The 22,072-nt window shown below is 42.5% G+C and overlaps 1 protein-coding gene across 5 annotated transcripts in view; it reads left to right on the top strand.

The window, feature by feature from the left end:
• The window catches only part of LOC120533753 (calpain-1 catalytic subunit-like), a 145,947-nt gene that overhangs the window by 84,494 nt on the left and 39,381 nt on the right, over positions 1–22,072 (top strand). For all 5 annotated transcript variants that reach the window (XM_039760686.1, XM_039760685.1, XM_039760689.1 and 2 more), the window contains 2 exons: positions 3,420–3,494; positions 3,596–3,756. In XM_039760686.1, coding sequence (XP_039616620.1) covers positions 3,420–3,494; positions 3,596–3,756 — 236 coding nt within the window. The remainder of the gene's footprint in view (positions 1–3,419; positions 3,495–3,595; positions 3,757–22,072) is intronic.

Raw genomic sequence — 22,072 nt, 5'->3', positions numbered from 1 at the left:
GAAATTGATATAAGGAGAGTTGCCAGACAAATAACACTCCATTAATGATTAGGATTATAGTTTTAGTTAAGTCTTATAGAACCTTGTCCAGAACAGGAATACTAGAACCGACTTCAGAGTGGTGTTCATTGGGTGACTTACTTAGCCTGGCTGGGCTGAATCTGGAAAAAAAATGGATGTAGCTGCCATTTGGGTTCACCACCCAGAAGGCAAAGGGTGAGGTATGGGTTTTTAGGTAGCCACAATAGTGGAATAGATGCAGGCATTCTTAATCTTAGCAGTGGAATTTGGCTCTTGGGACATTACAAATCACATCTACTTGCAAAATTTGTTTTGTAACTAAAGGAGAAACAAACTATAATTGCCTTTACCTCACTATTAGCACATAGAATTCCACCCCTTCTCTTTTAAGTCACTAGGTAACTGATGTTCTGTATTATTTGAAATCTAATTCTCATTTAGAGGATCTGTTCAAAACCTTTTAAAATATGGCAGGATCTAATCAATACATTTTAGAATAATCTTCTATATTGGGGAAAATGATTTGCTCTAGTTGTTGGCTCTCCTCTCTTTCTCTTGGGTGGAGGTTGAATTTTGGTTTAAGTTTGACTTTATTGTATGGAATATTATTTGCTTCAAATAAAATAAATAAAAATATAAAAAAAGAAATTTCCAAGTGAGGCTTCTGTGTAGGGTTACTCAGCTCACACTCTGTCTCAGTGATAGGGTGAGTAGATCAGAGAAGAACTGAATCCTTTCTAAATCAAGATAAGCCAGTTAAGATGGTTTGGCATGTAGTTGGAATACCCAAGGGTTCCTGCTATAGGTTTACCAGGCATGGTCCCTGGAGTGAAGACACTGTGACAGGATATTCTAATTAGATTGTTTTGACTGTCTAGGAATAAGGTACCTTGGTTTGTTATCTCAGTGTGTTGTCATCATTCCTTTCAATAGGAAAAGCCTAGTGTAAATAATAATTTTTTAAACCTGATTTTTTTCCTGATGATCTTACAATAGTGAGGTTCTCCTCAGCCTCAGAAGGACTGCTAAGTGTAAGCCTGAACAAGTAAACCCAGGGTTCAGAATGAATGCAAAAACATCTTGATGCAAAAGCAATTATTAGTATTGTGTTTTAAATGTCACTGTACAAACCTTTAATCATATTCTGCAGAGTATTTCTAACTGTTGATCTGGATGCAGAAAAAAGCTACAGGAGTCTGGTTAAAAGGAATAATTGGCAGCTTTAGTAAAATATTGATTAGCATTAAAAGTTGCAGTCCAGGAACTGAGATTCTGTTATTGAACAGGATTTAATATATATATAGTAAAACACACTGAATTCAAAAAGTATTTGGGCACCTTCACTTTCTGAACACATTATTGTGTTGTAGATTAGTTTTAAATTGATAAAATTAATTAGATGGTATAGGCAATTGATGAGCAGTGGCTGGGTTTTTTACTCATGTTTGGAATTCTGCCCAAAGAGTTCTATTTTTGTCTTATCAGACTAACACATCTTTTTCCTCATGGTCTCAGAGTCCAGGCAGGCAGTGATATGCCTTTTACTCAGGAATGGCTTCTGTCTAGCCACTCTACCATAAATGCCTGATTAATTAAATGCTACCTTGAATGTCATCGTTTTCAAACAGATACTCTAGTTTCAGCAGAGGACTTCTGAAGTTCTTTTAGAGTGATCATTGGGTGCTTGGTCACCTCCCTGGCCAAGGCCCTTCTTGCCAAGTTACTCAGTTTGGCTGTATGAAAGCCCTTTTTGTTCCAAACTTATTCTGTTTCACAATTATTGAGTACTCCTTGAAACACTCAGAGGTTATGAAGTGTTTTTACACCCTTGTCCTACTCGATGCCTCACCACAACTTAATTGCAGAGACCTACAGATAGTTCTTTGAATTTCATGACTTGTTTTTAGTCCTGACATGCAGCATGAATTGTGGGATCTTATATACGCAGGTACATGTGTGCCTTTCTAAATGATGTCAAATCAATTCAATTTTCCATAGATGGATTCCTTTCAAGTTCTAGACGCATCTCAAGGATAATTAAAGCAAACAGTATGCACCTCACTATAGTTTGGAGTGCCCAGTAAAAATGTAATATTTCTATAAAAGACAGATTTCACTTTTTGATTTTTAATAAATGAAAGACTTTTTTGAAACATGTTTTTACTTTGTCATTATGGGTTATTGAGTGTAGATTGGTTGGCAAAGTGTCAGTTTATCCATTTTAAAATTAAATTCACAACATACTATAATGTGTAGTAAGTGATGGGTTCTGAATACTTTCTAAATTCACTATATGTGCTTATTAGTTGTGCCTATGTCATCATGGGATTTTGTCTGAGTACTTTTCCTTCCATATTCCAAAAAACATGCTTGTCGGGTTGATTGACATCTCTAAATTGACCCTATATCAGAGAAATTGGGAATCCCGAAGTATGCACAGTGATGGCCCGATGTTCAGTACTCCTGGAATAGGTTCCAGTTCTTACGGCCCTTAACAAGATTAATTGGGTTCGATGATGGATGAGTGAAAGAATAGTTGAAATCAGTTCCTGGCCTGGTTACTGTCTATCAGAACAAAATTAGTTACTGTAGGTATTTCTCATTTAGTTGTTGCCTGCCGTGATGAGTGGGAGTTTGAGAAATCCACTTACAATTTAACTTTCTTTAATAATAAGTCCACAATAACAACACGTTGGGACACGTGCAGCGGGTGACACCCCAGTACCACACTGAAACAGTGTGAGGTTTTTTATTTTTGTTTTTTTTACTGTGGCAGGAGTGCCAATCCTACCACCAAGCCCCAAGCTTTCCCTTTAAGTTGGAGGCCCTGCTTGCAAGGCTGGATGCAGATAAATGTCATACCCAGGACGAAGCAATTGCAAGTTAAAGGCCTTGCTCAAGAGCCCAATGGAGTCACTTCTGGTGTTTACAGGATTCAAACCGGCAACCTTCCGATTGCTGGTACAGATCCTCAGCCTCTGAGCCACCCCTCTGCCCTGTATCTGAATTGTACCTGAATTAGGAAGTGAATGCAAAGATGGATGGTAAAAGCAATAACACCTCTACCTTAAAAATAGCTGTTTTAGCCTTATATGAGTACTGGTGATTTGAAATACCATGATATGTGCACAGTTTCAGGCACTGTAGTAGTAATATTAGTAGCAGTAGGAGTACCATTGCCACGTTTCTAGAGTACAGAGAAATTCTTACTTGCATATCCAATCAACATGCTACACAACACCACTCCCCATTGCCACAATAAAAAAAAGGTATTAAAATATAGGTTACCATAGACATTTTATAACAAAAATATTCATGTACTTTGTCATAATGGGCAATTCACTGGTTAACTGTTTGTTTCTGCTCATAATCTTTACGTAATGGTCTCTTTCTTTCAGTTCTTCTGAATGGTCTTCAGTTGATCCAGCATTTAGAAATAAATGGCAAATTCGGAAGGAAGATGGTGAATTCTGGTATGTGTACCTCAAAACCTAGCAAATTCAAATTATAATTGTATTGGTTTGTCAGTTATAATATACTGTACATATGTAATTACATGTATATCTCTTTCCAGGATGTCTTTTAAAGATTTTCTCCGTGAGTTCACACGTTTAGAAATATGCAACCTGACACCTGATGCTCTAAAATCAGCTCGGATTAGAAAATGGAACACCTGCCTATATGATGGTAGCTGGAGGAGAGGAAGCACTGCAGGAGGTTGCCGCAACTATCCAGGTGAATTACTCAGTCCTGAAATTGCTTTTTTCCCTTGAAGGTTTATTTATTGCCCAGTAATGTATTGTGTTCTGCAAACCTTCATGACAATTTCTCCAAACATTCCATCTTCACTTTAATGTTTTATATTGGCTTCTCTTCAAACTCTTCTACATGTTGAGACTAATCTTTTGACTACTGGTTATTGCATATTGAATTAAAGCAATAGCTGAAACTGTATTCTGTTGGTATAAAGTCTTAAACTTATATATATGTGCTGGTACTCTGAATAAGGCATCATTACTGAAGAGAGTGAGATTCCCTGGATATAAGTATGCAATGCTCCTCCAGGAGGTTAGAAGAAAATCACCAAAATATCTGACCCTAATTAAGACAGTAGGTGAAACCATGGAATTTTCAAGATGTTTCAAACTCTAGTAGGCTTCAGGTAGATGGAAGGAGTTGCTCCAGAACAAGATGCTTCCTGAGAGGAGAGATCCTGTCTATTAAGGCCAACTGTAAGCCCAGGCTGATAGATGGAGTTTTGGTTTGATGTGTCTATTTTGAGTATATACATTTTTGAGATCCTTTTCTTTTAATGTGTAATAACCCTTAACATTAGAATTCCTGAAGCCTATGAAAATACTCATAATCCCAGCCCACCTTAAAGTCCTTCACGAATTTGGGTTTAAAAACCTCCAGGGGTCTCATAAATTGTGATCAGTTATAAACTTTGTAATTATCTTTGCAGTGTTAGATGCCGTTCCCCCTGTGGAAGAAGTCCTATCTAAAAGTGGATTTGGAACACAATTAAAGTCCCCAGCAATTATAACTTTATGAGTGTTCAGATTGGGAATGGATGCAAGTAAATTTTGTATAAATTCCTTATTATCAACATTAGGTGCATAAACATTTATCAAGATAATTTTTCAGTTAGATAAGTCTCCCATGACCATTACATATCTCCCTTCAGGATCCAATACTACATCTGAACATATTCTTTCTACTCACCAGTACATCATTGCTACTCAAGGATTAATTACTTCTTTATAGACAATAACTTCTTTCCTATGATTAAATCTTGCAAATACGATACTATTGTTATTTCTGACCATGCACCTATGATCTTGGAGCTAAAATTACTAAGCCCCATACACTCACTCCGCAGATGGCGCCTCAACCCGCTTCTATTAGCTGACGAAAGTTGTACGGAATTTATATCCAAACAAATCAAATTCTTTCTAGAGACAAATACATCCCCCGAGATCTCTGCAGGAATACTCTGGGAAACTCTTAAGGCCTACTTAAGAGAGCAGATTATCTCATATCTTTCCCACAGAAATAAATCCAAAGCCAAGAAAGTAGCAGAGATTTACTAGAATAGATGAAGAACATGCCACACTACCAAGCGAGACTCTACATAGGAAAAGGCAGGCTCTACATTCAGAACTAAACCTCTTGACAACTAAAGAAACTGAACAACTAATTTATAAATCCAGACATCATTACTATGAACATTTTTCCAAAACAAAATAAGGACTTATTACAATGTGCATCATACAGACCAATTTCACTTCTGAATAACAAAGTTAAAATACTCTCTAAAATCATAGCTAGAAGGATGGAGAAAGTGCTCCCCTCGGTAATATCACAAGACCAAACTGGATTTATTAGGGGCCGACACTTATCTTCAAATCTTCGACTCCTGTTTAATGTAATATACTCACCAACTAAATCAAACACCCCAGAAATATTATTATCATTGGATGCAGAAAAAGCATTCGACATGATTGAATGGAAATACCTTTTTACTACATTGAAGAAGTTTGGGTTTGGCCCGAACATTTGTGCATGGATTAAATTACTGTATACTAAACCAGAAGCTTCAGTTTGCAACAAAATTTGCTCAGACTACTTTAAACTAGAACGTGGTACTAGACAAGGATGCCCCTTGTCACTGCTGCTGTTTGAAATTGCCATTGAACCAATGGCAATACATTGTCGAAATACTGATCAAATAAAGTGGATTAGCAGAGAAGGACTGGAACAGAAAAATTCATTATATGCAGATGATATGGTACTGTATATATCGGACCCAGACAATTCTGTCTTAGCAGCACTCACAGAATTTCAAAACATCTCTGGTCTCAGAATTAATCTGAATAAAAGTGTACTCTTTCCAGTGAATTCTCAAGTATATAATATTAGATTAGATACCCTACCTTTTATCATTGCAGAACAGTTTAAATACCTAGGGTAAACATCACAAGTAAACATAAAGCTCTATATCAACAAAATTTCGCCATCTGCATGGAAAAAATTAAACAAGACTTGCATAGATGGTCAACCCTTCATCTCACACTAGCTGGAAGAATTAACACTGTTAAGATGAATATTCTTCTTAAGCTCCTTTTTTTATTTCAAAACATTCCGATATACATTAATAAATCATTCTTTAGGCAATTAAATTCCTCATTTATTTGGAATTCAAAACATCCACACATCAAAAGAGCGACCTTACAAAGACAAAAGGCAGAAGGCTGCATGGCTCTACCTAACTTCCAGTTTTATTACTGGGCAGCAAATATACAGGTAATAAGAACCTAATAGAACACAAATAGAAGAACATACACAGGCTTGGACCGCAATAGAAGTAAAATCCTGCAGTACTTCTTTGTATTCCTTGCTCTGTGCTCCAATAAACACACGCTATCGGCAATATACTAATAACCCAATTGTGCTCCACTCACTTAGAATCTGGAACCAATGTAGAAAGCATTTTAAGACGGAGAAGCTTCTATCTGTGGCACCTCTGCAAGAGAACCACCTCTTTCAACCTTCGCAAACATATGCAGTTTTTAATATCTGGAAAAAATTTGGAATTAACTTGCTTGGAGATCTTTATATAGACAACGTCTATGCATCCTATGAACAATTACATTCCAAATTTAACATTCCAGCTACACATTTCTTTCACTATCTTCAAATCAGGAACTTTGTTAAACAGAACCTTCCAGATTTTCCTCATCTTGCACCCTCATCCATGCTGGAAAAATATTGCTCAATCTCAAGGACTTAGACACCATCTCTACAATATATAAAATCATTTTACAATCCCTCCCATTCAAAGATCCAAGAGGACACTGGGAAAAAGATCTCTCAATTAATATATCAGAAAAGGAGTGGAAAGCAGCAATGCAGAGAATTCACTCGAGCTCCATATGCGCAAAGCATACAATTATACAACTCAAAATTATATATCGAGCACATCTGTCTCGACTAAAACTCTCCAAAATGTTTCCTGGGCAAGATCCAACCTGCAAACGCTGCAATCAAGTCCCAGCTTCACTGGGTCACATGTTCTGGGCCTGCACCAAATTAACATTATTCTGGACAAAAATTTTAAATTACCTTTCATACAGCCTTGGACTCACAATCCCACCTAACCCATTAACAGCTGTGTTTGGAGTTCTTCCAGAGGGGTTTAAAGTGGAGAAAGACAAACAAATTGTGATTGCATTCACTACACTTTTGGCACACAGACTTATTCTGATAAACTGGAAGAACCCAAACTCTCCTCTTTTAAGTCAGTGGGAAAACGATGTGTTATACTATTTGAAATTGGAAAAAATCAAATACTCAGTTAGAGGACCGTACAGACTTTTTTCAAAACATGGCAGGATCTAATCAGTAATATTTTAAAATAAGCTCATAAAGCACAGAGAATTTATTAATTTAGGTATGTTTACAAGCCTTAAATTTCACGCCGTTTGGCTTGCTCTCTCTCTCAGGGTGGGGATCGATCTGTTCTTAACTCGATTTTTCTTTTTGTAAAAACTTGATTGATTTGTATGGATTGCAATAAAATTAATAAAGAAAGAAAACAAATTCATTCGCACCTCTCTTACAACACAAAAGATGCTGAAAATGTATCAGTCAGCACAAGCAGCAAGCAGCCTACTATCCCATCCCCCCACCCACCGCCACAGCTCAATTCGCAAAGAAGGTTCTCAGTGCTCAGTGTTTATCTTGGAGTGAAGTGCCTGGAGTTGTAGAGGGTAAATAATATATTGTCATTTGGAATACATACATTTCATGTGTGCTCTGTGTCTATGTATACTCATAGCTAAAACGGAAACGTTTTTCATGTTTTAGTAATAATTGACAAAATATAGACATGAAGTGTATACAGTGTGAAGCCTGAAGTCCAAGTATTAAACACTTTCACAAAAGGTACAAGTATAACAGAACAAGTGTGCTTTTACTCAAGAATATAATTGAAGAAAAAGAAAGCAGTTTAATGTAGGTTATTGATATGACATCTTGTGTGGTGCAGCGGTAAGAACTGCTGACTCCTAATCAAGAGGTCATGATTCGATACCGGCTGCCTCCCAAATTTACCGTTTTGAGAAGTGAGCTGCTCTTATTCTTAATACTATACAATAAAACATACATTTGATTTGCATCTGTAACAGCCGGTGTATATTTGTAGTACTTGTAAAAGTTAGCTTTTTTTTCTTCAGTTATATTCTCTCAGTCACGTTTCAGCTAACATAACCCCCCACCCAAACCCTCGATCTGACGCTGTTTTCAGATAAAGACGTGGTATAACAAACTGTTTTTTTGAAAACCATGTCAGATCTTGTGCGTGAATGAGACTAGGACTGGGAAAACTGTGGACGTGGGTGTGAGTGCTGTGCTTGACTGAGAATGATTGTGGATGTGAATTTTAGTTTTTTATTCTGTTTTATTCCTGAGTGTTCCTGCTCACGCTGAATTAATATGTACCTTTTGGTCCATGATGTCAAAGCCACACTGACAAAAAAGAGAGACATAGGTATACAGTATATGACATTTGGAATAATTTATTTTATGACATGTATAGTACATTTCAGAAAACAATATTGAACTAATGCAACATTGTATTCATTCGCATTCCTTCATGCAGTTGTAGTCAGTGACCGTGTTTTTTTTTTTCCGATCTTGCCCCGTCTCCACATGTTCGCGCATGGTGGTGTTTCTTTTGTACTCCAGGAGATGCAGAGGACGGAATAGTACAGAGGAGTCAGTTCCGTGCTATATACAATCATCAAATTCAAATTTTAACAGTTCCCTCACACCCTATGACCGTCTTTCCTACATTTACGATATGTGTGCTTGTTCCAATGTACAGTGGAACCCCGGTTCACGACCATAATTCGTTCCAAAACTCTGGTTGTAAACCGATTTGGTTGTGAACCGAAGTAATTTCCCCCATAGGATTGTATGTAAATACAATTAATCCATTCCAGACTGTACGAACTGTATGTAAATATTTTTTTTAAATACGACAGCGTGTCTATTAACTTGTGGATTTTTCTGCGAGTATTTGGCAGCAGCGTCACGAAGTTGCTTCCGTCTAGCTGCATCAGAAAATGTACCACGACATCAGACATGCCTCCCTTTTACTGTTTTCTCACAGCTTGGATTGCTGTTGTCATAATCGGTTTGAGTTTCATGGTTTGTTTCAATTACGTTAGTATTTGCAGGACTTGTATTGAAGTGACATTCGGCATCTGTCAAGCGTTGTAAGCATACAACCACCTTCATCGATAACTTTGCATCGTAATAAACGAACAATAAAACAGCGGAGAAGCAGTGGATTAAATAAAAAGGCTGCAGTTATCAGCAGGGAGATGTGAATACCGTGGTGAAGCAAAGAAGGGAATGAAGAGGCCAGAGCGATGGACAGCCTTATATGAGCAGGCAGTCAATTACGTGGGAGGCGTGGGGATGGGGGACGCAATATAGGCAGGCAGCCAACTATGTGGGAGGCGTGGTGATGGGGGACGCAACACCGCATTACACGGCGACTGAGCTACAGGCTATGGACGTATATATGTACGTAAGTAGGATTCAATTATGACCAATATGCGTAGAATTTCGAAATGAAACCTGCTTAACTTTTAGATAGATAGATAGATAGATACTTTATTAATCCCAAGGGGAAATTCACATAATCCAGCAGCAGTATACTGATACAAAGAAACAATATTAAATTAAATAGTAATAAAATGAAAAACAATTTAAATAAAATTAATGTTAGCATTTACTCCCCCGGGTGGAATTGAAGAGTCGCATAGTGTGGGGGAGGAACGATCTCCTCAGTCTGTCAGTGGAGCAGGACAGTGACAAAAGTCTGTCACTGAAGCTACTCCTCTGTCTGGAGATGACACTGTTAAGTGGATGCAGTGGATTATTCATGATTGACAGGAGTTTGCTTAGTGCCCGTCGCTCTGCCACAGATGTTAAACTGTCCAACTTTAATCCTACAATAGAGCCTGCCTTCTTAACAAGTTTGTCCAGGCGTGAGGCGTCTTTCATCTTTATGCTGCCACCCCAGCACACCACCGCGTAGAAGAGGGCACTCGCCACAACCGTCTGGTAGAACATCTGCAGCATCTTACTGCAGATGTTGAAGGATGCCAACCTTCTCAGAAAGTATAGTCTGCTCTGACCTTTCTTACATAGAGCATCAGTATTGGCAGTCCAGTCCAATTTGTCATCCAGCTGCACTCCCAGATATTTAAAGGTCTGCACCCTCTGCACACAGTCACCTCTGATGATCACAGGGTCCATGAGGGGCCTGGGCCTCCTAAAATCCACCACCAGCTCCTTGGTCTTGCTGGTGTTAAGGTGTAAGTGGTTTGAGTCGCACCATTTAACAAAGTCTTTGATTAACTTTCTGTACTCCTCCTCCTGCCCACACCTGATGCAGCCCACAATAGCAGTGTCATCAGCGAACTTTTGCACGTGGCAGGACTCGAGTCATATTGGAAGTCTGATGTATATAGATTGAACAGGACCGAGAAAGTACAGTCCCCTCGGCCCCTGTATTGCTGAACACAATGTCAGACCTGCAGTTCCCAAGACGCACATATTGAGGTCTGTCTGTAAGATAGTCCACAATCCATGCCACCAGGTGTGAGTCTACTCCCATCTCAGTCAGCTTGTCTCTAAGGAGCAGAGGTTGGATGGTGTTGAAGGCGCTAGAGAAGTCCAAAACATAATTCTTACAGCACCACTGCCTCTGTCCAGGTGGGAGAGGGATCGTGTAGCATATAGATGATGGCATCCTCCGCTCCCACCTTCTCCTGGTATGCGAACTGCAGAGGGTCGAGGGCGTGGCGGACCTGTGGCCTCAGGTGGTGAAGCAGCAGGCGCTCCATGGTCTTCATCAGATGTGACGTCAGAGCAACAGGCCGGAAGTCATTCAGCTCACTAGGACGTGATACCTTTGGGACAGGGTGATACAAGATGTTTTCCAAAGCCTTGGGACTCTCCCCTGTTCCAGGCTCAGGTTGAAGATGTGCTGTAGAGGACTCCCCAGTTCCAACGCACAGGCCTTCAGCAGTCGTGGCGATACACCATCTGGACCCGCTGCTTTGCTGGCACGAAGTCTTTTCAGCTCTCTGCTCACCTGGGCTGCTGTAATTGTGGGTGGGGATGTCTCACCTATGCTGGTATCAGCAGAAGGATGGTTGGAGGATGCAGTACTCGAGGTGAGAGTGGGTTACTGTGATCAAACCTATTAAAGAAGTTGTTCATTTGGTTTGCTCTCTCCACGCCTGTCTCGATGGCGGCACCCGCTTCGAGCTGCAGCCAGTGATAATCTTCATCCCATCCCACACTTCCTTCATGCTGTTGTTCTGCAACTTCTGCTCCAGCTTTCTCCTGTACTGCTCTTTCGCCCTGAGCTGGACTCGGAGTTCCTTCTGCACGCACTTGAGCTCATGCTGATCACCACCTTTAAAAGCCCTTTTCTTCTGGTTCAAAAGGCCCTTGATGTCACTTGTAACCCATGGCTTGTTGTTAGCATAGCAGCATACTGTTCTTACTGGAACTACAATGTCCATACAGAAGTTGATGTAATCAGTTGTGCATTCAACAGCCTCTTCAATGTTCTCACTATGTGACCCAAGCAATATATCCCAGTCTGTAGTTCCAAAGCAGTCTCTCAGAGCCTGCTCTGCCTCAGGGACCACTTCCTGAATGAGTGTAGTTGTAGGTAGCGCCTCACTCTTGGTTTGTATTGAGGCTGAAGCAGAACCAGGTTATGATCTGCTTTCCCAAGCGCAGGCAGCGGGGTGGCGTCTTTAACGTTTGCATACAGTAGGTCAATAGTCCTGTTTCCCCGAGTGTTACAATCCACATACTGGGAGAAGGCAGGTAATGTTTTGTCCAGCGTTACATGGTTAGTCTCCAGCGATTAGCACAAGTGCCTCAGGGTGGTGCATTTGTAACTTAGCAACTGCGGAATGGATGATGTCACTCGCCATCTCCGCTCGCTTGAGGGGGATGTAAACAATAACAGCAATCACGTGTCCAAACTCTCTGGGCAAGTAATAGGGGCGCAGACTTACGGCCAACAGTTCGATGTCCCTGCAGCAAGTGGAGATTTTAACGTTTACCTGTCCTGAGTTGCACCACTTTGTATTGACACAGAGAATGAGTCCTCCTTCTTTCTTCTTTCCGCAGGTGCTTGCGTCTCTGTCCGCTCTAACTGTGCTAAACCCGGGTAGCTCCACGTTAGCATCTGGGATGGTAGACGTTAGCCACGTTTCACTAAAACACAGCAAGCTGCATTCTCTGTAGGTTCTGACATTTTTCACCAGCACAGCCAGTTCGTCAATCTTATTTTGTAGTGAGTTTACATTTCCCAGGATCACCGAAGGCACCGACGGTTTATAACGCCATTTTCTCTCAAGTTGTCTCGATTTAATCTTATCTTTTATCTTTGCTCCGGCTCGGCTGCCCCGATATCGTCTTCTTACCTCGTCAGGTAAATAAGGAACCACACCGGCATAAGCATTTCTTCTCAGTGCTTTAAGCTGACTACTTGAATAGGCGATTCTCGGAGTGTAAAAATCCATGTCAAATAGTAAAATAGTAAAAAGTGTCCAGGGAGCAATTCCACATAAAAGAAAGTGGTAGAAGTGATCAGTGAAATAGAGAAAAATAGAGATAAAAAGGTAAAAAGATAAAGTCATATACGGAGCTGCTGGAAAGGCTGCCACTCGGATGCGGCGCCGGAAATATATATCAATAAGTATATATTTGTAAGTAACCTGTAAGGAATGAACTTGCCAAATTTTCATCACACACTCCATGCACGGGTTTACCTTTCCCAGTCCTGCAAACTTTAGTGAAGTGGTTCAATTTACTACATTTTTTACACCCTTTAGCTGGACATTGACTTTTTCCACCGTGTGCTTTGTTTCCGCAGTACCTGCACTTATGAATATGCTTGTATGCGTCACACACTTCATATTCTTTTGTTGCCTTCTCAATTGTGTAATGCGTTTTTTGTTCAGCGCTCTTTGAAGCTCTTGCTTTTTGTGTGCGTACTACGTTCACAGTCAGTTCAGGTGAGCCGCTCGGAGTACATGCATCGAAGGTTCTCAGCTGTGGTTGTGCTATCTCATGCGATCTTGCAATGTCCACGGCTTTATTTAAATGTTAGCTCAGACCTGGCACTTAAAAGTTTCTCTCGCACTTTTGCTGAGTTTGTGCCAAACACTATTCTATCCCTGACCATCTCATCTTCGTTTGCATAAGCACAGTCCTTCACCAGCAATTTTAACTCCGTTACAAAGTGATCAAAAGTCTCATTTATACCTTGTGTCTTCTCCATAAACTTGTATCTCGCGAATATCGTATTCGTCTTAGGCATGACAAATGCCTCGTAGCGGCAGCGTGTCTATTGGATTGCTGCTGACGGACGGTCTTATATGGGCAGGCACTCAATTACGTGGGAGACGTGCGTATGGGGGACGCAATATAGGCAGGCAGCCAACTACGTGGGAGGCGTGGTGATGGGTGTCGCAACTCCGCCTCACACGCGACCGAGCTGCAGGCTGTGGCCGCATATATGTACGGAAGTAGGATTCAGTTATGACCGTTACGCGTAGAATTTCGAAATTAAACCTGCTTAACTTTTGTAAGTAAGCTGTAAGGAATGAGCCTGCCAAATTTCAGCCTTCTACCTACACAGGAAGTTGGAGAATTAGTGATGAGTCAGTCAATCAGTCAGTCAGTCAGTCGGTGAGGGCTTTGCCTTTTATTATTATAGACTATACCATAGAATGCACAGCATAATAGTAAACTAAATGTAAAAACATTGAATAACACTGAGAAAACCTTGAACAACAGAGAAAACTAACACTGCAAGAGTTTGATGTATAGCGCTACGTACCGCTCGCTAAAAACACTTTTTTTAATGAGTTTTAAACACAGGGAAAAAAATTAACATTAGAAAGCTGTCGTATCCATAGCCTACCCTAATCTGCTTTCTTTTTCTCCGGTTATATTCTTGTATAAAAGCGCAATTTTGTTATACTTGTACCTTTTGTGAAAGTGTTTATTTGATATTTGGACTTCAGGCTTCACACATTAGACACTTCATGTCTACATTTTGTCAATTATTACTAAAACATGAAAAACATTTCTGTTTTATCAATATGTTTACATACAGTGGTGTGAAAAACTATTTGCCCCCTTCCTGATTTGTTATTCTTTTGCATGTTTGTCACACAAAATGTTTCTGATCATCAAACACATTTAACCATTAGTCAAATATAACACAAGTAAACACAAAATGCAGTTTTTAAATGATGGTTTTTATTATTTAGGGAGAAAAAAAATCCAAACCTACATGGCCCTGTGTGGAAAAAGTAATTTCCCCCTGAACCTAATAACTGGTTGGGCCACCCTTAGCAGCAATAACTGCAATCAAGCATTTGCGATAACTTGCAATGAGTCTTTTACAGCGCTCTGGAGGAATTTTGGCCCACTCATCTTTGCAGAATTGTTGTAATTCAGGTTTATTTGAGGGTTTTCTAGCATGAACCGCCTTTTTAAGGTCATGCCATAGCATCTCAATTGGATTCAGGTCAGGACTTTGACTAGGCCACTCCAAAGTCTTCATTTTGTTTTTCTTCAGCGATTCAGAGGTGGATTTGCTGGTGTGTTTTGGGTCATTGTCCTGTTGCAGCACCCAAGATCGCTTCAGCTTGAGTTGACGAACAGATGGCCGGACATTCTCCTTCAGGATTTTTTGGTAGACAGTAGAATTCATGGTTCCATCTATCACAGCAAGCCTTCCAGGTCCTGAAGCAGTAAAACAACCCCAGACCATCACACTACCACCACCATATTTTACTGTTGGTATGATGTTCTTTTCTGAAATGCTGTGTTCCTTTTACGCCAGATGTAACGGGACATTTGCCTTCCAAAAAGTTCAACTTTTGTCTCATCAGGTATTTTCCCAAAAGTCTTGGCAATCATTGAGATGTTTCTTAGCAAAATTGAGACGAGCCCTAATGTTCTTTTGCTTAACAGTGGTTTCGTCTTGGAAATCTGCCATGCAGGCCGTTTTTGCCCAGTCTCTTTCTTATGGTGGAGTCGTGAACACTGACCTTAATTGAGGCAAGTGAGGCTTGCAGTTCTTTAGACGTTGTGCTGGGGTCTTTTGTGACCTCTCGGATGAGTCGTCTCTCGCTCTTGGGGTAATTTTGGTCGGCCGCCACTCCTGTGAAGGTTCACCACTGTTCCATGTTTTTGCCATTTGTGGATAATGGCTCTCACTGTGGTTCTCTGGAGTCCCAAAGTTTTAGAAATGGCTTTATAACCTTTACCAGACTGATAGATCTCAGTTACTTCTGTTCTCATTTGTTCCTGAATTTCTTTGGATCTTGGCATGATGTCTAGCTTTTGAGGTGCTTTTGGTCTACTTCTCTGTGTCAGGCAGCTCCTATTTAAGTGATTTCTTGATTGAAACAGGTGTGGTAGTAATCAGGCCTGGGGGTGGCTACGGAAATTGAACTCAGGTGTGATACACCACAGTTACGTTATTTTTTAACAAGGGGGCAATTACTTTTTCACACAGGGCCATGTAGGTTTGGATTTTTTTTTCTCCCTAATTAATAAAAACCATCATTTAAAAACTGCATTTTGTGTTTACTTGTGTTATATTTGACTAATGGTTAAATGTGTTTGATGATCAGAAACATTTTGTGTGACAAACATGCAAAAGAATAAGAAATCAGGAAGGGGGCAAATAGTTTTTCACACCACTGTAGATTGTTGTAGACATGGAACACACATGAAATGTATATATTCTAAATGATGATATATTATTTACTCTCTACAACTCCAGGCACTTCACTCCAAGATAAACACTGAGCAATGAGAAACTTCTGTGTAAATTGAGCTACGGTGGTGGACAGGGGGATAGTATAGCAGGCTGCTTGGTGCTTGTGCCGATTGACACATTTACAACACAAAAGACGCTGACGGAGAGATACACAGGAATTTAAGGTGGTCTGCGATTACGGGTGTTTTTCATAGGCTTCGTGAATTCTAGTGTTAAGTAAGTAACTTATTAATTGGGATGGAGATGTTTTTCATGTTTTATCACATGGAGATAGGTCATAGGTTTTACAAAAGCAGTAGGACTATGGCATATTGAAACTCATCCTTGTTAGCAATATTTTAACTCATTTTTTAAGTTCTAAATGCAAAGGCATTATACTGTTTTGAAGTACTGTATGTGTTGTGTATTTTTACTTTTATTTATTACTAGCAGAATACCCGCGCTTCGCAGCAGAAGTAGTATGTGTGTGTATATATGATGTAGATAGGTATGTGTGTAGATAGGTATGTATGTATATATATATAATCTACATCATATATATACACACATACATACACACACAAATTATATATATGTGTTTATGCATGTATGTATGTGTGTGTGTGTGTATGTATATATATGTGTATATATATATATATATATATATATACACATACATACATATATATATATACACATACATATACTTGTGTGTATGTTTGTATGTGTCTATATGTGTGTGTATAGCTTTGGTCACTGAGTGCAAGGGAAAAATAATAAAATATAGTCTATAAGTTATTAAACAGTAAAACATTAATGTTTTAAGAAGTACAGGTACATTGAGCACTACTGGAGTGGTTGTGGGTAAAGTACATTTTAAAGACTGTGTAACACAACAAGTAAGTAACTAACAGCAGCTAAAATGTATATGGATCATCTCTCGGTAGTAGATCCCTTTTGAAAGGCGCTACACGACGGCTGTGGTATAGAAATTACATTTTCTATGTGAACGCTCAAATTTGTGCCTCTGGTAATGTGCCTTACCGGCATTTAAAGAAAATTAGTTTTGTGTCCTCTGCAGTGTTAAGAGAGAAAGGCTTTGGTTTGGGATAAAAGGAAAAAGGTGTAAAGAAAGGAAAGTTGCCTTTTCTTTTATATAGTATAGAGAGATGTGTTCGCTGACGCTATGATCGCCTTTTGGGGACAGTCGCGGTGGGTCTTGTGTAGACTGGTGAGACGTCCCCGCTATTAATTGGCTGTGATGGCACTGTCAGTCCTCCACTCCTGTGCGTGTCTTCATAATCCGAGGTGAGGACCTCATAATCGTATACGTGCAAAAGAAAGTGTGAATCGCCTTAATATTATTTTGCCATGGTGTAGAAAAGGGGTCCCATGTTTGCACTTGTCTGGGCTATAGCGCAGGGGGAGGATGAAAAAAATTAAAAGTGCTCACTTTGACTTAAGGCAGAAGCGCAGTCAGCGTCTCAAAGGCCGGCACAGCTATGCACGCGCGCTGGCTGCTCGACTTTTGCTGGGCAGGAGACCACAGTTTTTGGAGGCCATTCATATATTATATGATATATATATATATCAAAATACCCGCGCCTCGCAGCGGATAAGTAGTGTGTTAAAGAAGTAATGAAAAAGAAAAGGAAACATTTTAATAATAACGTAATATGATTGACATTGTCATGAGTGTTGCTGTCATATATATGCCTGCCTAAATAAGTCACCCTCGCTTTGCTCTTACTTTATTTACCGTTCATTTAATAATTACTAATGGCGGAAAAATTATAAAATGGAAGGAGGATGGCTTTACCAAAACAATTATTGATGGCTTAATCGATTATTCATAAAGCTTGAATTGGTGATCTGTTTTTCTGTGTTAACCTCATATTTTTTCATACTTCTTCTCAAACTAAGGTGGTGCAAGGGTAAAATGAATCGGGATGCGCTGATCAAAGTAATCGGTGTACCAGGAAATCATGCATTGACAAAAGCTCCCCTTTGCTTGTAATGCAAAGTGTGATTAAATGCATTATTTTTTAACGCGTTATGGAGCACATGCATCAAGCTTCTCAGCTGTGCTTGTGCTAAGAAAAGGAAAGATTTTAAAAATAACGTAACACGATTGTCAATGTGACCTTTTGTAAGTAGTGCCTGGAGGATTCAGTGTGTAGAAACTCTAGAGACAGCGTGTGTATTAACTTGTGGATTTTTCTGTGAGTATTTGGTGGCAGTCTGACAAAGTTGCTTCGGAAGACGGCGTTAGCATGAGCTCAGCTCAGAGCAAATAAGATGAATGGGAGGGAGATGATGACGTGACTCCCCACCCCTTAACTGTCAATCCCCACAAACACAGTCTCGGAATTTGCATAAGCACACCCCTTCACCTACAATTTTAACTTAGTTACAAAGTGATCAAAACTCGTTTATATCCTCGTCCTCTCATTAAACTTGTATCCCGCATTACCTGTGGGCATGTGAAACGCCAGCGGTAGCCTGTCTATGAACTTAATTTAAAGTTTAGGTTTACACCTTGCTTTCTTTCCGAGGTAGCAGCACTCATGAATATGGTAGTATATGTCACTTTCCGCTTCTTATTGTTTCGCTGCCTTCTCAATTATATAATGCATGTTTTCTTAAGTGCTTTTTGGAGGTCTTCCTGGTTTTCTACGCACTGCATTGACAGTCAGTTCACGTGATTACGTGGGAGGCGTGATGATGTCACACGAAACTCCGCCCCCCACATCATTCCAGCTCAACTCCATTACAGTTAATGGAGAAAAATACCTTCCAGTTATGACCATTAGGCGTATAATTTCGAAATGAAACCTGCCCAACTTTTGTAAGTAAGCTGTAAGGAATGAGCCTGCCAAATTTCAGCCTTCTACCTACACGGGAGTTGGAGAATTAGTGATGAGTGAGTGAGTGAGTGAGTGAGTGAGTGAGTGAGGGCTTTGCCTTTTATTAGTATAGATTAACTAGCAAAATACCGCGCTTCGCAGCGGAGAAGTAGTATGTTAAAGAAGTAATGAAAAATTAAAGGAAACATTTTGAAAATAACGTAACATGATTGTCAATGTAATTGTTTTGTCACTGTTATGAGTGTTGCTGTCATATATATCTCTATATCTCTCTCTATATATATACACATACATACTGTACGTACATACATACACACACACACATTATATATACAGTATATATATCTATATCTGTATATCTATATCTATATATATATATATATATATATTGTCAACGGCACCCGAGCACAGACAGGCAGACATCTTGTTTTTCACAACCACCACACGTTTATTTACACTATTTACAGTTCTTTGGTCACAAAGACCCCCAAATACTGGTCACAAAGACCCCCAAATAATGGTCACAAAGACCCCCAAATAATGGTCACAAAGACCCAGTTCAGTGCACAAACCCCAAATAACACAAAGTCCTGGCCACAATGCCTTTCTTCGGGCCGCCTCCACTCTCCACTGCTTCGTCCTCCTTCCACCCGACTCCAGCTCTGAATGAAGGGAGACGGCCCCTTTATAGCTGACCGGATGAGCACCTGGTGTTCCCGGCATTCCTTGATTAGCCCGCGCCCCAGCGTGGCGGAAGTGCCGGCTGTCCTCCCGCTGCTCTCCGGGCGGCGTATATCTTCCCTCCAGCACTTCCTGGTGTGGCAGGAGTGCTGGGGAAACAAGTCCCCACGGCATTGGGACGCCTCCTGGCGGTGACCACGGGCTCCTACAGGAAAAGGCTTCCATGCCCTTGACTCGTGGTCCCCAAAGCAACCCGGAAGGCGAACCCCGTGATCCAGGCAGGGCTCTGACCCTCTTCCGGTCCCTCCTGGCGTCCCGGCCGGGTCATGGCCCTGGCATCCCTGACAGTGCCCCACAGCCAGCGAGACCACTCGTGGGAAAGAGCGACCCGTCCCGCGAGGGCAGCAGAGCCCCGAAACGGGTCCCACTCGAGGATAGCCGGGGTCCGGCCCCACACTCCTAGCAGGGACAGGGGCGGAGACACAATCCGAGCACCAGCCCTTGGTGCATCCCTGGGCCTCGCCCAGGTTGTGCTCCCCCCTTTTACCGGCACCCCGGGGCCTCCTCGATCGGCACCCCCTCCGAGACCTCCAGCGCCCCTTTGTTCCGAGCCACTCGTTCCCCGTAGGCTCCTCCAGCTGTGGCGCAGCTCACCGGCAGAAGATCATTCCGCTGGCGGCCCGACATCAGAGGGCTGTTCCGCCACGAAGGGTTTCCTTCAGCCCGCCCGGGGTCCGTCCCTACAAAAGAGAACACAGGGGCAGAACCGCTGCCAAAGCACCCAGCTCGTGCCATGCACGGGCGTTCCCCTCCAATCACCCGGCACTTGCCTGATCGGCACCCTCTCCGCGGCTTCCGTGTCCTCTCGATGATGGAGTCGTCGGCACCGCCTGCTCTCTCTCTGCCTGCCTCAGGGATTCCCTCTGCTCCCCCAGAGGGCAGCCAGCCAAACGCGTGCACCCAGCAACGCTGCGTCTCACCATATTGGAGGAAGCAGCACCCAGCCGCTTAATCCTCCCTTCACTCTTGGACGCCTTGACGGTACGCGACTTTGTATTAACAAACACAAGCCCCTTTCCCGCTCTTCGTCCCTACAGTACAGCGCGAGGCCGAGCCAACTCGGGCGGGGCTAGGACCCGGGCACTAAGCAGCCCGTGTCCATTCTGTCCTCTCGGACTCCCCTCGCCAGCGATACAGCCATTAGCGCCGACTATTTGTCGGAGGGCTGCTTACTCGAAACTGCTCATCGTTATCACAGCCATTTTCGGCAGACCCTCCCAGTTGCTGTCGGAGTCGGCTGTACTCACCAAATCCGCCATACCTCTCGCTGGAGATTCCAGCGCCAGCGCCCGTCCCGCTGTCAGTTGAAACTTCCGTAAGGTCGCGAGGGCCTTCTTCTCCAGATCTCGCACTGCAGCCCGGAGGGTACGTAGCAACTGTAATACACTCTGCTCTGCAGGCTGAAGGCACGCCCCCAGCTCCGTCAGAGCAGCCGGCAAGGACAGAAAGTCAACCGACGCTGAGCCTACCTGTACGCCAGCCTCCGGCGTCCGGCCACTTCCTGTGGGCCCTCTCCTCTGGCCCAATCGGTCTCCCCGCCCGTGATGAACGTTCCTTGGTCCCGCCTCTCTTCGGTCATTGGCGGGCACCCAAGAGACACCGTCCCAACCGCGTGCCTGTTAGGGGAGGGACATCCGGTCCGCGGCCATCTTGCCTCCCTTTTCTCGGCGTCGATATGCCTGCCGGCAGCTCTGTTGTTGCCAGCACTCTTCGAGACGCAGCGTCTCCTTCTCCGCAGCCTTGCGGCTGCCGCCGTGCTGCCAGCGCCTGCAGACCGGCATGCGCCCACCGACGCGTGAATCCGGAAGTCCCTGCCTGAGAAAGAAAAACACGGCCGGTCCTCCGGCCGGGCCACTAGGCAGGGGACTCACCTTCCCGGACCCGCCCAACCGAGGACACCTCCTCGGGCGAGGCTTCTTCCGACGCCATGCCGTCTCGGCCTGCAGCAACGGCACGATCCCTGGAGACCGCTGCTCTCCAGCTAGGCATACCGCCCGCCCGTGTCAGGGATGTATGGCCATCAAACGGACCCCTGGCGGTCCGTGGGGTTTCTTCTCTCCGCGGGGCTGTGTGCACGCAGCACCCGCGGAACGTGGGTGGTGTCCCCTGCTGCGCCCGGCCGCCCACAACAAATTTATTTGTTGCAGGTCTCCGCCTTGCAACAGGCGGAGCATCCTGCCGACTACGCCAGATGTCAACGGCACCCGAGCACAGACAGGCAGACATCTTGTTTTTCACAACCACCACACGCTTATTTACACTATTTACAGTTCTTTGGTCACAAAGACCCAAATACTGGTCACAAAGACCCCCAAATAATGGTCACAAAGACCCAGTTCAGTGCACAAACCCCAAATAACACAAAGTCCTGGCCACAATGCCTTTCTTCGGGCCGCCTCCACTCTCCACTGCTTCGTCCTCCTTCCACCCACTCCAGCTCTGAATGAAGGAGACGCCCTTTATAGCTGACCCGGATGAGCACCTGGTGTTCCCGGCATTCTTTAGCCACGCCCCAGCGTGCGGAAGTGCTGCTGTCCTCCCGCTGCTCTCCGGCGGC

Source organism: Polypterus senegalus, chromosome 8 (assembly GCF_016835505.1).
Source record: "Polypterus senegalus isolate Bchr_013 chromosome 8, ASM1683550v1, whole genome shotgun sequence".
Lineage (NCBI taxonomy): Eukaryota > Metazoa > Chordata > Cladistia > Polypteriformes > Polypteridae > Polypterus > Polypterus senegalus.
Note: the sequence above shows the minus strand (reverse complement) of the source record. Positions and strands in the feature narration are given on the sequence as shown.